The following is a 15,686-nucleotide window of genomic DNA, read 5'->3' on the forward strand; positions in this document are numbered from 1 at the left end:
GGGGGGGAGGAAAAGGAGCGGTTGTGGAAGGTTCCTGCTGGGTTTTGAATGGAGGGAAGGGCTGGGGCGGGAGGGAAGCTCCAAAAGAGAGCGCGGCAGCCCTCTCTGGTGCTACCCTCCTGCCTGGCGGGACGGTCAGTGAGAGGGAGGAGGAAAGAGGGAGGAGAGGAGGAGGAGGAGGAGGAGGAGGCATCACAAAGAGAGGGGAGGAGCCTGGGTGGCTTGATTGACGGGAGGGGACGGGGATTGGCCCAGCTGGGAAGAGATGCTATTGCAAGCCTGAAAAAGGGAGCAGCGATCCCTGCGTCCTCTGCCAAGGGAGGAAGCGGCTCGATCAGGGAGGGCTAGGCAAACCTCGGCTCTTTTCTGACTCATGGACTTCAACTCCCAGAATTCCTGAGTCAGCATAGCTTACTCATAGCTGACTCGGGAATTCTGGGAGTTGAAGTCCATGAGTCATAAAAAGAGCCGAGGGTTGCCTACCCCTGGGCTAGGCAAACCTCGGCTCTGTTCTGACTCGTGGACTTCAACTCCCAGAAAACAGTCGTAATTTATTTGTACTGCTTTGCCAAGAGGAGGCGTGTCACGAACACGCAAGTGCAGTGGACGCAACTTAAATCAGGGGTCTTTCAAACCTGACCCTTTGATGGCTTGTGGACTTCAACTCCCAGAGTTCCTCAGCCTGCGTGCCGGGCTGAGGAATTCTGGGAGTTGAAGTCCACAAGTCATCAAAGGGCCAGGTTTGAAGACCCCCTGACTTAAATCATTAATATTCTTTATATTCCGTATTGCCATTGCAAATTTATCTCCCACCTTTTTGCTCATTGGCTTAGTAATCAGGCTGTTACAACCTGTCTGAAGTGCCTAAAGTGCGTATATTATTCCCCCCCCCGCCTCTAGTTACATCTCCCCTTCCTCAAATTCTCTTGCCCCCTGCCCTTATTTGGAATTACCTTTTATGGCTATTAGTTCCTAGGGCAGGGGTCTTCAAACCTGGCCCTTTTATGACTTGTGGACTTCAACTCCCAGAATTCCTCAGCCAGTATGCCTGGAGGAATTCTGGGAGTTGAAGTCCAAGAGTCATAAAAGAGCCGAGGTTTACCTACCCCTGGGCTCGATCTTTACGTGTGCGCGAGAGGAAGGCTTAGTGTCATGGGAGATTCTCAAGTTAGCCAGGTCATGTTTGTCCCTAGGTGCTTTTTTTTGTTTTTTTCCAGGAGACAACTGGACTTTTTTTTTTCTTTGAAGACGTTTCTCATCTAAATTAATTTTAATTTATTTTATTGGGGCTGTTAATTTAATTCTTTTTAACTTTTGTATGGCTGTATTTGGTTCACATGGTGTGGTAGGATGGAGGGTTGTTGTCACTGTGTGTTGGGGGGAAAGAGCACGGGGGGAGGCTCAGCTAATCTCAATGTACACGTTGTACTTTGACAATAAAGGTTTATTATTATTATTGTTGTTGTTATTATTATTATTATTATTATTGTTGTTGTTGTTGTTGTTGTTGTTTTATTGTTAGCCGCCCTAAGTCCTTCGGGAGATAGGGCGGCATATAAGTCCCAAAAATAAAATAAAATAAATAAGAAGCTTCTTCAGTTCTGGGGACAACCATGACCTGGATGACTTGAGAATCTCCATAAACATTTAGCGATGCATTTTTGGGATGAACACCCATGAGAATTTCCGTAAACACGTAGTTAATGCTACTTCATGCTTTTATAAAGTATATTGCCAATGGTTTTTTTTAAAAAAAAATATTTTTACACATATTTTTACACTATAACTTCTGGAAAAATTGACACCCCCCCCCACCCTTTTAGCTGGAGATTAAAGTCTTCAAATGCACGAAAATGTTGCTTTTTAACTTCTTTTAAAGCACGCACCGAGCATAATTTCATTCATTCATTGTGGCTCCAGGGACAGAACCAAAAGCGCACGCGCAATGATGACTGTACCACGCATGCGTAGAAAGCGATTCCTAGCCAACACCGTTTCTCGGCTCAACAGACTATGCCAACGCATGCGTCAACGGTCAAAGGTTGACGTCTTACGCACGCGTACCAGTCTTGCCCGCACTGGGTTGACGTTAGGAAGAGCCGCGGCTTCTATGCTACGCATGCGCGTGTCTCAAAGCGACCCCCGGAAGCTTTAGCTCGCTTCCGGCCACTCAAGCAAACGAAATCTGGGCAACGTATTTGCCGTCGCTATGTCTGGTTCGGCTTCTGGGTCGTCCGGCTCCGGGGCGAGCACGGTGACCTCTGTGGTGCGGCGCTTCCTGGCCGAGTACAGCAGCGGGACGCCGAGCCGCCTGAAGGTGCTGGACGCCTATCTGCTCTACGTCATGCTAACGGGGGCCTTGCAATTCGGCTACTGCCTCGGCGTCGGCACCTTCCCCTTCAACTCCTTCCTCTCGGGCTTCATCTCGGCCGTGGGAAGCTTCATCCTGGGCGGTGAGGCGCTTTCTAGCCCTCTCGGGGAGGGCCGCTGTGTTTTTGCGCAGGCGCGGCTGTCCCCATGGCAACGCTTTGAGCTCTGACGTTGCCATAGTAACTGCGAACCCCCCGCCTCGCCCTACATTGGGGCCTTGGGGGCTGGTATCTTTATGTCGCCGTGGCAACCTCCAAAAGGAGGCTGCATGAGGGGGCGGGATTTTGTGGTTGCCATGGCAATAACTGGAGCTGTATTTGGGAACCTCGAGATATTTTAATTTGAAATATGAATACATACAAAGACTTCAAAATACTTGGGAGTGCAGGTAGTGCTCGACTTACGACCGCAATTAGCCCCAAATTTGCTGTTGCTAAACAAGACGTTCGTTAAGTGAGCTTTGTCCCCATTTATGTGACCTTTCTTGCCGCAATTTATTTATTTATTTATTTATTTATTTATTAGTTTTTATAAACCGCCCTTCTCCCGAGGGACTCGGGGCGGTGTACAGAGGAAGGAAGGTATACAGATGAACAATAAAAATAATAAAAACAATAGTGAAAACAAACTGGGACCCCAATTAACGCTATCATGCCAGGCTGGACTGCTGGAACAGGTAAGTTTTTAAGTCGCGCCTGAAGGCGCGGAGGTCGGGGGCCATCCGGATTTCAGTTGGTAAGCTGTTCCAGAGGGCTGGCGCACCCACTGAGAATGCCCTCCCCCTGGGGGCCACCAGCCGACATTCCTTGAGCGGTGGCACCCTGAGGAGGCCCTCTCTGTGGGAGCGCACAGGACGGTGGGGTGCTGACATTGGCAGAAGGTGCTCCCGTAGGTAGTCCGGACCCATGCCATGTAGGGCTTTGTATGTCATTGTTAGCACCTTGAACTTCACACGGAAGGCAACCGGAAGCCAGTGCAGCGCACGGAGGAGAGGTGTGATATGGGAGTATCGGGAGGCTCCCAAGAGTGTCCGTGCCGCTGCACTTTGCACCAGTTGAAGCTTCCGAGTGGATCTCAAGGGCAGCCCCATGTAGAGAGCGTTACAATAGTCTAGGCGAGAGGTCACAAGGGCATGGGTGACTGTACGTAAGGAATCCAGGTCCAGATAAGGCCATAGTTGGCGAACTAGTCGAACCCGGGAGAAGGCCCCCTTGGTCACAGCTCCTATGTGGTCTTCTAGGGAGAGCTGCGAGTCTAGGAGGACACCCAGGTTGCGGGCCCTATCAACAGGGGGTAGTAACTTGTCCCCGATGTTAAGCAATGGGATGTTCTGAATATCCCTGCTTGCCGGAACGTTAAGTGAATTGTTAAGTGAATCATTTTTGTCATTAAGCGAATCTAGCTTCCCCCATTGATTTTTAGCTTATTGGGACCTGGCTCGGTTACAAATGGTGATCGCATGACCATGGGACTCTACAAATGTCATAAATATATGCCAGTTGCCAAGCACCTGACTTTTGATGGCTCATGATAAGGATGCTGCAACAGTTGTGTGAAAATCCACTCAGAAATCATTTTTTGTAACTTTGAATGGTCGTAAGTCGAGGGCAACCTGCACGGTGTAATTACATTTGTATCATGATATGACATAAAGTCCTTATTAGATTGGTTACTGTATCTTTCTTGCAGATTGCATTGGCTTTAGCATTGCATTCTTGCAATGCTGAAGCCAATTTATGGTTAGGAATGAGAAATGAGACCATTTCTCATTCATTCTTGTGGGATTCGTTGTCTAGTTTAAAGAAACAATCCCCAGCCAAAACTTCCAAGAGAAAATAGTGGTAATTTATTTGTACTACTTTGCAAAGAGGGTGTATCACGTAAATGCAAGTGCAGTGGACACAACTTAAATCATTAATATTCTTTATATTCCCTATTGCCATTGCAAATTTATCTCCCACCTTTTGCTCATTGGCTTAGTAATCAGGCTGTTACAACCTGTCTGAAGTGCCTAAAGTGCATACATTATTCCCCGCCTCTAGTTACATCTCCCATTCCTCAAATTCTCTTGCCCCCTGCCCTTATTTGAAATTACCTTTTATGGCTATTAGTTCCTAGGGCAGGGGTCTTCAAACCTGGCCCTTTTATGACTTGTGGACTTCAACTCCCAGAATTCCTCAGCCAGTATGCCTGGAGGAATTCTGGGAGTTGAAGTCCACAAGTCATAAAAGGGCCAGGTTTGAAGACCCCTGCCCTAGGGGTTATCTCTGGAGTAACTATCATATCAGCACATTCTGGTTAAGACCGGTTTTTTAGCATAGCAAGGCCTCCGATCCTAGCTCCTACATACAGTTTCCAAACTTCGGCCAAGCTCATAAGATTAGAAATATATACAATGTATTTTCTTCACAGGCTAGCATGTCTTCTCACAGATTTTGTAAAAACAATAGGTTCTTTTTCTTACAATTCCTCTTGTGATATTTTTCCTCCAGTGTTCCATTAAAACCGTGTGTTTTTCCTCCCTTTTTTTTTCTTCTTCTTCTTTAGTTTGCTTGAGGATTCAAATCAACCCACAGAACAAGGGAGAATTTCAAGGAATCTCACCAGAACGGGCCTTTGCAGACTTTCTCTTTGCTAGTACAATCCTACATCTCGTGGTCGTCAATTTTGTAGGCTGATGAAGGAGGTCTGTACACATTTTTGGCATGGGGGGGGATAATTTTCAGAAGAGGAGATTTGCTTGTAGAAAATAAGAGGTTACAAAAATGTTTTAGGAGGCAATTTTGTGAAATGTCCCTTTTGGGGTAGCAAATCGTTGCTCTCTTAAAAGTGGGAAACCTGCCGCACAGAGTAACCTGGAAGTGTTTCGAATGGAGAGCAACTGCCACCAGTTCTCTACTTCCCATCCACCCCCTCAAATAAACAACCCATCTCATGTTTGAACTGGCAGTTTTGTGCTGAAGGAAGGACATTTCGCAAAAATGTCATGCTTAGATCAGTTCCAGCTGAAAATTTTGTAGGAGACACTTATTTTTTTATTTTTTATTTTAATTCCATTTATATCCCGCCCTTCTCCAAAGACTCAGGGCGGCTTACAAGCTTAGCAGTAGCCTTCATCCTATGTATATGCCTGCTTATTAGGGCTTTCACACACACCCCAAGCGGCATTATTACAAAGACAGCTTAATTGCCCCCAACAATCTGGGTCCTCATTTTACCTACCTCAGAAGGATGGAAGGCTGAGTCAGCCTTGAGTAGGAGACACTGTTAATAGCATTTCATATGCTCTTTAATTATCAGTAGCTTTTTAAAATGAGATTTCAGATGCTGGGTGGTCATGGTGGAGTCAAGACCACCAACAACACATGTTTTTCTGTGCCCCATATTTTAGTGTTCATGTTATTTTTAAATGGTGTATTTTAGTTGAAGTATTCTCTGTACCACAGACACCATGCAGAATAATACTCTTTAAACACTTTCCATATATTTTGTCTTTTATCACATTCCCTGGGAGCCTATTAGTCCTCCCCCAAATTTAGATCTGCATGCTGATACGAGAAGTTCTAAAATCATCCAGTTGGAAGCTACCCTCCAAACAAGGGGCTGTCAGCACAGGCAATGGCTACATGAAACATTGATCTCAGCTTCATTGGCAGAGAATGCTGATTAGTGCTTCTCAACCTTAGCAAATTTAAGTTGTGTGGATTTCAACATTTCCCCATGACTGACTATGGAATTCTGAGACTTGAAGTTCATATATCTTATCAGGGCTGAGAAACAATGTTGGCATGTCGCAAATAACCTTGTACCTGTGTGCCAGTTGGCTTGGGCCCACAGTAGGGCATCAGCAGAATGGAGGTAGTTGATTGAGTAATAACAGATATGTCGCATGTTTGGATTGTCAGTTACTGTTTTCTGAGATGGATGGATAGACAGGCAGACATTTTTATTTACCACGGTTATATGCTGCCCATCTCAGCAGAGCAATGATAGATAGATAGATAGATAGATAGATAGATAGATAGATAGATAGATAGATAGATAGATAGATCTCTAATAAGATTGATGCTGGCTATAATATTAGTACATGTAATTAGCACACAGAGATTGTGATTAAGTTTGCTCCTCTTAATTTGTCTTAATCTGTTACTTATCCTCAAGCAAATAATGCATCTGACCTTATGTGGGACATACTATGAGTTCGTGCCTTGTGTGGCATTTCCAAACTAAAGTCCAGCACATTGAATTGATGGTGTCAGTCACTGCTTTCATATAAAGCGTGGAATTTGAGGTTGATGGCTGTGAGTGGCAAGCTCCAAAATTTTCTATGTGTAGTCTAGAGATAAGGAGAGTGGATACATTGCATGACCATGAGCCTAGGAAGATTAATATGCGGTTGAATTTGCAACACATGCACAGAAGTAGTGTTGCTACAGCAAACAATATACCCACTCTTTAAAAGCAATTGTACCTTCATTTTCTCTTGTAGACTGTCCTGGAGTTCTCCTTTTTGCTGAAGACTGGCCCCTATTGGACAACATCCCAGACTCCAGTTTGGAGGATCAAAATGATTGAAGGAATTGGCTGTTGCCTTTTATGTCTCAATAAATTCACTTTTGTTACTTCTTCTCTTATGTGTTTGGATCTCAACAAAGTTAGAAAAACCACGTCAGTGTTGGCAGGATTTGAATGGACGACGCTACTGTATCTTCAGATTTATTAAGGATATTTCATATAGTTGCCTGGGTGCCTTCACTCTGCAGCCAACAATGTGGATTTATTTTTCCCCCAATCTATTGTATGCTTTGTACCAGTTGCCTAGACCTTGGACATGGTTCTCAAAACAATGTTAACAGTGCTAACATTTCATCACTTTCTCCTTTATTTTGCTGCCATCTGATGTTTGTTTCGAACAACTACATTGTCAAACTTCTTTCTTCTTGATTACATTACATGGGACTAAATAATTGCTAAGTTATTCAGTTGTATCAAGACCAGCACAGTTTCTCTAAGTTTGCAGAAAGCAACACAGCTTTACTTTTGCTCATAGTCTTAAAATGCATTTAGCCTTGACATCATTGTGCAAAGCTAAGTATTTTAAAAATGCAGCCAAATCTCACATCTAGGGAACTTCAAGCTATTTTAAATTTCTAGGAGGTTGTATAATAGTCTTTATAAGAATGGACTATGTGTGCTGCCAAGTCATGTTAAAATAACTCTTCTCTGACGTATTGCAAGCTTTCAATCTGAGATTAACCAGATTTCGAGAAGCCTTTTTGACAGACTCGCGGTATCTTAAGATATCCATATATTTGCACCACCTCAGATATTCACATCCATCACTAGGCTGCGAAATGTGTGACCTGATCGTGGTTTCCACTCGGATATTGTTTTTGTGTGAAACCAGAGGCCTTTAGGCGTGAATTAAGGGACAGTCTAAATCAGACATGTCAAACATGCGACGTCACGTGACATCACACAGCGTATCAGGACTGTTTTGCCATTGTGTGACGCGTCCGGCACGTGGACCGGCGGTTTGACACCCCTGGTCTAAATTATACAAAAAGACAGGTCCCATTTGCTTTTAAGTTGCCCAGTGTAGTCGGTGATCAGGAATGATGGGAGTTAGCCTTCTGCTACATAGTCTCAAGTAATGTAATTTTTACTTTGAAAATGTTAATGTTTGTTCCTGCCTGGATGTTTTGAAAGGGTACGTATCAAGTGTTTCTCAACTTTGGTACCTTGAAAATGTGTGGACGTTAACTTTTGGCTGGGGAATTCTGGGAGTTGAAGTCCACACATCTTCAGGCTGCCAAGATTAAAAAAAACACTGGTGCGTATAGAACAGGGGTCTTCAAACTTGGCCGTTTTATGACTTGTGGACTTCAACTCCCAGAATTCTTCAGCCAGGCACACTGGCTGAGGAATTCTGGGTGTTGAAGTCCACAAGTCATAGAAGCGCCAAGTTGGAAGACCCCTGATATAGAAGTAGATTCATATGGTAACACATCTCCATGCCATTCCTAGATGTGCCAGTTTAGCATTTTTAGGTATCTCTTAAGACGCGATGGCTCAGTGGGTTAGGACGCTGAGCTTGTCAATCAGAAGATCGGCAGTTTGGCGGGACGAATCCCAAGTGCCGCGTAACAGAGTGAGCACCTGTTACTCGTCCCAGCTTCTGCCAACCTAGCAGTTCGAAAGCACGTAAAAATGCAAGCAGAAAAATAGGGACCACTATGGTGGGAAGGTAACAGCATTCCATGCGCCTTTGGCGTCTAGTCATGCCGGCCACATTACCACGGAGACGTCCTCGGACAAGCGCTGACTCTTCGGCTTTGAAATGGAGATGAGCACCGGCCTCTAGAGTTGGAAACAACTAGCACGCATGTGCGGGGGAACCTTTACCTTTACCTTTAAAAATAGAGGGTTTTAATCTTTCTAGAATGAGAAACTATCAGTCTCCTAGCGTTGCTGAATTGCAACTCCATTGCTTTGCTTGTGCTTGGCAGTGAATAATACCTGGAAGAAAGGACAGCCAGAGGTGGCTTAATTTACATTCCACTAATTGAGAACAAATGGATGGAAATTTCAGGACCCTGCTTGTAATTTGAGCATATCCTATTCCAGGTCAAACCTTAACCTGATCCTCAGAGGCTTTCCAGAAGTTGCAGAAAAGGCAGAGTTTATTCATTAAATTTATATTTATTTTATTTTTTTATTTTAATTCCATTTATATCCCGCCCTTCTCCGAAGACTCAGGGCGGCTTACAAGCTTAGCAGTAGCCTTCATTCTATGTATGTGCCTGCTTATTAGGGCTTTCACACACACCCCCAAGCGGCATTATTACAAAGTCAGCTTAATTGCCCCCAACAATATATGCCACCCCTATCCCCCCAGGCATGGCATGGCCACAGTTAATTGATTTTTCAGTTTAAGTGATAAACCCAGGTTCTTAAGCTGTAGTTACAGGATTCAGATAGTATGTTAAGCTCCAGTATGCTTAACGGTGTCAAGAATTTTGTGCAGTGTATGTGAAATGGCTGTAGGAGTCTGGCCTGCTAATGTTATATTGACCACTTCAAGGTCCTACCTTCCATAAAGCCACCCAGATGTTTTTTTTTTCCCTTAAGTTCTTAACACCGTCAAATGCTTTTCACTCCAACGACATGTTTTGGGATCTTCCCCCAGAAATCGTTGGATCCTTGCTAACCTGAGCAAGAAAAAAAACAAACCAGAAATAAAATTAATCGGCTGATTTTTGCAAACTAGATCCTCCTCAAAGCGGTGCACAAGGTCTTTGCCCCACTTTTTTTGTTGTTGTTGTTCTACGTTGCCCACAAATGGAACAACCACGAAGTTATTCTTAGTCTTTGCAGGTCTTTTTTACTAGTGGTATACTTAGCTGCACCTCTCCCCTTTTGCACCTGTGCATCTAGCAGTGTTGTGGTTTTCCATCTTGACTCAAAAGGATCTCAACGTGAGGTGTAACGTTCTCCCCATTCCGGTTTTCCGCCCGAGCTGTGCCACGTGCCGGCTCTTTGTTCAATTTTGCAAAACAACTTTTTTTCTAGAGGAAGCGGTCTCTGCGGGAAGAGCTTCAAAAGATGGGCCAGATCAACTTCGCCGCTCCTGACGTCATGGAAGACTCAGGTAGGGTTGGTTTTGACCCATTTTGAGACCTGCCCCTTTTTTTCCATTTCCTGCTTTTGTTTCTTTCCTTTTGCTTAGCTAGCTGGGCCAGGAGTAAACTGCAGGGAAGATATTTTTAAAACTTAAAATGTAAACTGTGGCCGAGATGAAGGTTGAAATAACACCTGGAGGATGTTAAAAATAGTCCCTCAAATTCAAAATATCAGAAAAATGCTTTTGTTTTACTTTGAACAGTAAAACCTAACCCAATTACCCCAGGTTTATTCAATGGAAGTTCTTCTCTTAATTCCTGTTACTAAGAGCAAATCCAGCTGCCTTCAGAGACAAGTTTTAACTCATCCTAATGCATGCTTTAAATTAAGTAATTGGAGAAGACTGCTTTAAGGCATGCTTTAATTAGATAATTAGAGAAGATTAGGTATTGGCACGTTAGCAGGGATTCGCACCAGGATTTTGTTGCCGTAATCTTTTAACTGGTTGAATTTTATAGTTTTTAAACTGATTTTATTTTTATTTTTTATTTTTTTTTATTTGATTGGGAAGTGCCCAGAGTTGGTTGAAAGATGGGTAGCTATCTCACTGTTTTAAATAAATAATTATTTAAATTTAAAGTTATCCATAAATAATTATTTAAATTTAAAGTTATCCATGCTATCTGGAAAAAAATGAAGGATTGTTTTTGTAAGGGAAGTAATGCCGTCTTTGAAACAACTGTTCTGAGATATTTCTATTTTTTTAGCACCCAGAAATGAGACAGTTCAAACTGGGAATCTTTTTGCCCTTGAAATGTTGCTGGGTCCAGCTCCTCTTTTTTAACACACCCTAATAAAAACTCCACAAAATTGTATGTCTGTTGACTTTTTAAAATCCATCAACCTGAATGCGTATTTCTGAGAAATTGCTTGTGTTCTCTGATCCCAAACAAAGGGAAACCTTTTGAAGACAACGAAGTCCATATTCTCGGTAGAGAAGGCCGCTAGTTTGAAAGAGGAGTCCAAGAGGCCATCTGTGTTAAAAATGAACAGTCCTCTGTTAACAGAGGGGGAAGGATACAACATCACCTATCTCCTATTTACAACACAGTCCTTTCAGCACTTCCAAGAAGGCTCCACGCCCATTTGCACAATTCAGGTGACCCTGAGGGCACTGATAAGCCTCCAAGTGGCCTCAACGACTCTCAGAGGGAGTGCTAATGACCAAAAATGACTGCAAGGAACATAAATCCTTCCTTTCTCCATCATTCATTCAGAAGCTTCTTGGATGACAAGTGAAACAAACGTCTTCAAGGAAAAAACAAAAAAAGTCCAGTTGCCTTTTGAAAAAGCGCCTTTCAGACCATGTCCCCTAAGTCATCTGGGGTGGTACCATCCAGGATTTTTAATATGCCTATTATTAACGGCTGCTGGAACTGTACAATTATCCAAATAGAGGCAGAATATAAATGAATGCCCGAATGAATGATTTTTTTTTATTGCACAGTTGTGAGAGTAACGAATGACATATACTATCATAGTATTATTGGCTCTGCATATCTCTTAAAAAAAATCAGACATTGGCCCAATATCAAATAATACATTAACTTTTTAGAGTGTTTGTAATTATGTTATAGGTGGGTTAAAGTGTATTATGTGTTTGGTTATTTATATAGTTGATCAATGTTAGTTAGATTATGATTACGATATATTTGTAACCCTGTAATCAGCTTTGGGAAGTGGGGGAGGGGGAGGGGGGTTTAGGGGGGGTTGGGGATGGGATAATATTGTAACTTTTATAAAACTTTTCAATAAAATATAATAATATATTAACTTTAACAAATGGCTGTCCAATATCTAACTAAAGACACCCAGTTATGTGAATCTCACCAACCCCGCAGATCCATTTCTTCCATTCTTAAACAGTTCCACCCAGATTTATCTTGCAGTGTATGATTTCTCTTCTGATGGTTTTCAATCTAAATTATTTCACTTTTCATAATATTGCCCATTTTCAGTGTCTATACCTTCATAAAAAGAGGCAGCTAGGATCCCTCCCAGTATGTCAGATGAGCTATAACTGATTCAGAATAAAATGGAGTTATTGTTTCCCATGATTTTTTTCCCATGACTCTGGAAGGCCACAGATTCTCATTTCTCATAAGAAACACTCTGTAGATGAGTGTTTCCCTACAGTGGGCGATTTAATATTCCTTAAGGAAAGAATAATTATAAAGTTGTATATGGTACACTATATGTACAAGCTGGCCTAGCCTGATGGGGATTGCTGGGGTTGTTTTATCTTTGTTTTTTTAATTTTTCTTGGGGTTTTTAGCGCTGTATTTCCATTGTTTTTAACTAGGGCAATTGTTTAATCTTTTTTTTTTAATGTTTGTATTTGCTATTTTATTCTGCCCTGTGAACCGCCCTGAGTCCTCAGGGAGAAGGGCGGTATATAAATGTTATTAAATTAAATTAAATTAAATTAAATTAAAAGAGTTGAGAAATAAGACACATTTAACTCTGTGGGTCTTACAAAAAATAAAAAGTAAAGAAGATAGCTTTGTTAAATCAGCCTTTCTCAATTCACTGTCTTCTCAATATGGGAGAATTCAACCAGCATAATTCCTAGCTAATTTGGAGAACCAGTTTGGTCTAGCGGTGAAGGCCCCAGGCTAGAAAGCAAGAGACCTTGAATTTAAGTCCTGCCTTAGCCATGAAAGCCAATTGGGTGGCCTTGAGCCAACCTCCTAAGAGACTTGTGACTTCTAGTCCCACTTAGGCATGAAAGTCAGCTAGGTGACTTTGGACCAACCACTAGAAAACTGAAAGTTCAAGTCTTGCCTTAGCCATGAAAGCTTCTTGGGTGACCTTGGACCAATCAATAGGAAACTCGAGTTCTAGTCCTGCCTTAGCCATGAAAACCAGCCAGGTGACTTTGGGCTGATCGCCAGGAGACTTGAGTTCTCGTCCTACCTTAGGCATAAAAGTCAGCTGAGTGACTTTGGACCAGTGACTCTCTCTCAGCCCAACCCACCTCACAGGGCTGTTGTTGTGGGGAAATGGAAGGTGTGTTGGATATTTTTGCCGCCTTGAGTTATTTGTAAAAAATAACAAAGGTGGGATAAAAATGAAATGAAACAAAAGTCCCTCCAAATCCTACTTAGCAACAGATTTAGATTCAACTGATTTAATGACTTAAGTTGAAGACGCTTCCTTAGATGTAGAAGACTAGATAGCAAACTCACTTCCTGCTATGCTCAGCTTGAATACGGTGGTTTGTTCTGGGAAGACGAAACTATAATTATGTTTGTTTTCTGCTTATACTGAAACTTCTCTGTAGTCATCAATGGATTTTTATATGATTCAGACCTGAGTAGATTTTCTAGAATCTCTCCCACCTATTTAATCTGGTTTAATTCCAAGACTGCAAAACTAACACAAGAAGTCAAGTCACCAAGGGTTTTTAGAAGTGAATGTAAAAGACCTGGTTGATCAAAACTGCTGTGATAGTTGTTTTAGTATCAAGTAATGCAACTTTTAAACCTTTGGAGTTCAGATGCAGTAATGTAGCTTCATTGGTGACTAAACCCAATTGATTAGGTGTTGGGAGTTTGGAATTATTGTTATTTTTTTAAGGAACGTCTGGCTGAGATACTTCTAGCACTTTTTGTTCAAATATATATAATTCTATGACAGCACCGTGAACAATTGATACTGATTTTGCTCATTGGTCCAAATGATAGAACAGGATTGGCATAGTCTTCAAATCTGATTTTTCTCAGATTCTGAGATCCTGTTCTGGGCCTTTGCTGTTGTTTTAACCCCAGAATACCTTTAAGTGTTAGCATTACAAAAATTGCCTTTGTAACTTTGACCTCTTTTCAGATGTTCAAAAACACATGAACTTTATTTTTTTTAAGAAAAAATGATGGTGAACTCAATAAGATCAGAAGGCCAACATTTCTTATCCAGCATGTAATTCTCGTAAAAGCAAAACCAGTGCTTAGATGCACAGATGAAAAGCTGAAATAAAATTCTATGGCACGCAAAAGCTCTAAGAAGCTTACCCTAAGAAGTTTATACTTTTAAAAGTGGGAGTTCTAATATTCTGGCTTTGCTTTCAAGGAAGAACATCAATACAAAGACAATATAAGTAGGTTGGCACACAGGAACATAAAGACTGGACTCTCTTATTTAAATTAGGTAAACCACATTATGGAATATTATTATATTATTACTAATTAATCAGTGACTTGTGTCCAGGCGTTGTGGGTGCCCCAACACTGGAGGTTTTTAAGAAGAGATTGGACAGCCACTTGTCTGAAATGGTAGGGTCTCCTCCTTGAGCAGGGGGTTGGACTAGAACACAGGTCGGCAACCTGCGGCTCCGGAGCCGCATGCGGCTCTTTGAGCCGTCTCTTGCGGCTCCCAGCCGCCCGGTGCGCGCGCACCTCTTCCAACGGGCAGTGGTGCGCGCGCACCTCTCCAAATGGAGAGTGGCACCGCCCGTTTGGAGAGGTGCACGCGCACCTCCCCGAATGGGCGGAGGTGCGCGCGCACCTCCCCAAACCTTTGGAGAGGTGCGCGCGTACCTCTGCGCGAATGGGCAGCGGTGCCGCTCTTTCAGGAAGCCCGCCGCGGCCCGTCTGTGAAGCTGCCGAAAGCGGCAGCTTAGCAGAAGGGCCGCGGCATCTTCCGCAAAGAGCGGCGCCCCTGCCCATTCCGAGAGGTGCGCGCGCACCTCTCCGAACGACCGGAGGTGCGCGCGTACCTCCGCGCGAATGGGCAGCGGTGCCACTCTTTCAGGAAGCCCGCCGCGGCCCGTCTGTGAAGCTGCCGAAAGCGGCAGCTTAGCAGACGGGCCGCGGCAGCTTCCGCAAAGAGCGGCGCCCCTGCCCATTCCGAGAGGTGCGCGCGCACCTCTCCGAACGACCGGAGGTGCGCGCGTACCTCCGCGCGAATGGGCAGCGGTGCCGCTCTTTCAGGAAGCCCGCCGCGGCCCGTCTGTGAAGCTGCCGAAAGCGGCAGCTTAGCAGACGGGCCGCGGCAGCTTCCGCAAAGAGCGGCGCCCCTGCCCATTCCGAGAGGTGCGCGCGCACCTCTCCGAACGACCGGAGGTGCGCGCGCACCTCCCCAAACCTTTGGGGAGGTGCGCGCGCAACTCCGGTCGTTCGGAGAGGTGCGCACGCACCTCTCGGAATGGGCAGGGGCGCCGCTCTTTGCGGAAGCTGCCGCGGCCCGTCTGCTAAGCTGCCGCTTTCGGCAGCTTCACAGACGGGCCGCGGCGGGCTTCCTGAAAGAGCGGCACCGCTGCCCATTCGCGCGGAGGTACGCGCGCACCTCCGGTCGTTCGGAGAGGTGCGCGCGCACCTCTCGGAATGGGCAGGGGCGCCGCTCTTTGCGGAAGCTGCCACGGCCCGTCTGCAAAGCTGCCGAAAGCGGCAGCTTTGCAGACGGGCCGTCGCCATCAGGCAACCGGGAACCGGTTCCATCTCATTTTTTAAAAAATGGCAGCCGCGTGCGTCCGCGCATGCGCAAAAAACCTTTTTGCGCATGCGCGTGCATGGACACACGCACGCGGCTCCCTCTTTTTTTAATTTGTGATGGAACCGGTTCCCAGTGGCTCTTTTTCTTTTTTAGGTTGCCGACCCCTGGACTAGAAGACCTCCAAGGTCCCGTCCAACTCTGCT

At 44.3% G+C, this 15,686-nt stretch overlaps 1 protein-coding gene across 1 annotated transcript; it reads left to right on the top strand.

Moving 5' to 3' along the window:
* The first annotated feature begins 2,141 nt into the window (after positions 1-2,141).
* DAD1 (defender against cell death 1) lies at positions 2,142-6,992 on the top strand. Its single transcript, XM_083377835.1, has 3 exons — positions 2,142-2,453; positions 4,918-5,056; positions 6,860-6,992. The coding sequence occupies exons 1-2, from the start codon at positions 2,210-2,212 to the stop codon at positions 5,046-5,048; spliced, it is 375 nt and encodes a 124-aa protein (XP_083233961.1). The 5' UTR covers positions 2,142-2,209; the 3' UTR covers positions 5,049-5,056; positions 6,860-6,992.
* The last annotated feature ends 8,694 nt before the right edge of the window (positions 6,993-15,686 follow it).

The sequence above is a fragment of the Vipera ursinii genome (assembly GCF_947247035.1).
Source record: "Vipera ursinii genome assembly, chromosome: Z".
NCBI lineage: Eukaryota > Metazoa > Chordata > Lepidosauria > Squamata > Viperidae > Vipera > Vipera ursinii.

Bases quoted from the DNA above. Each gene is read 5' to 3' on its own strand.
- DAD1 (XM_083377835.1), top strand. From the start codon at position 2,210: ATGTCTGGTTCGGCTTCTGGGTCGTCCGGCTCCGGGGCGAGCACGGTG. The intron at 2,454-4,917 runs GTGAGGCGCTTT...CTTCTTCTTTAG, and splicing joins GGGAAGCTTCATCCTGGGCG to TTTGCTTGAGGATTCAAATC.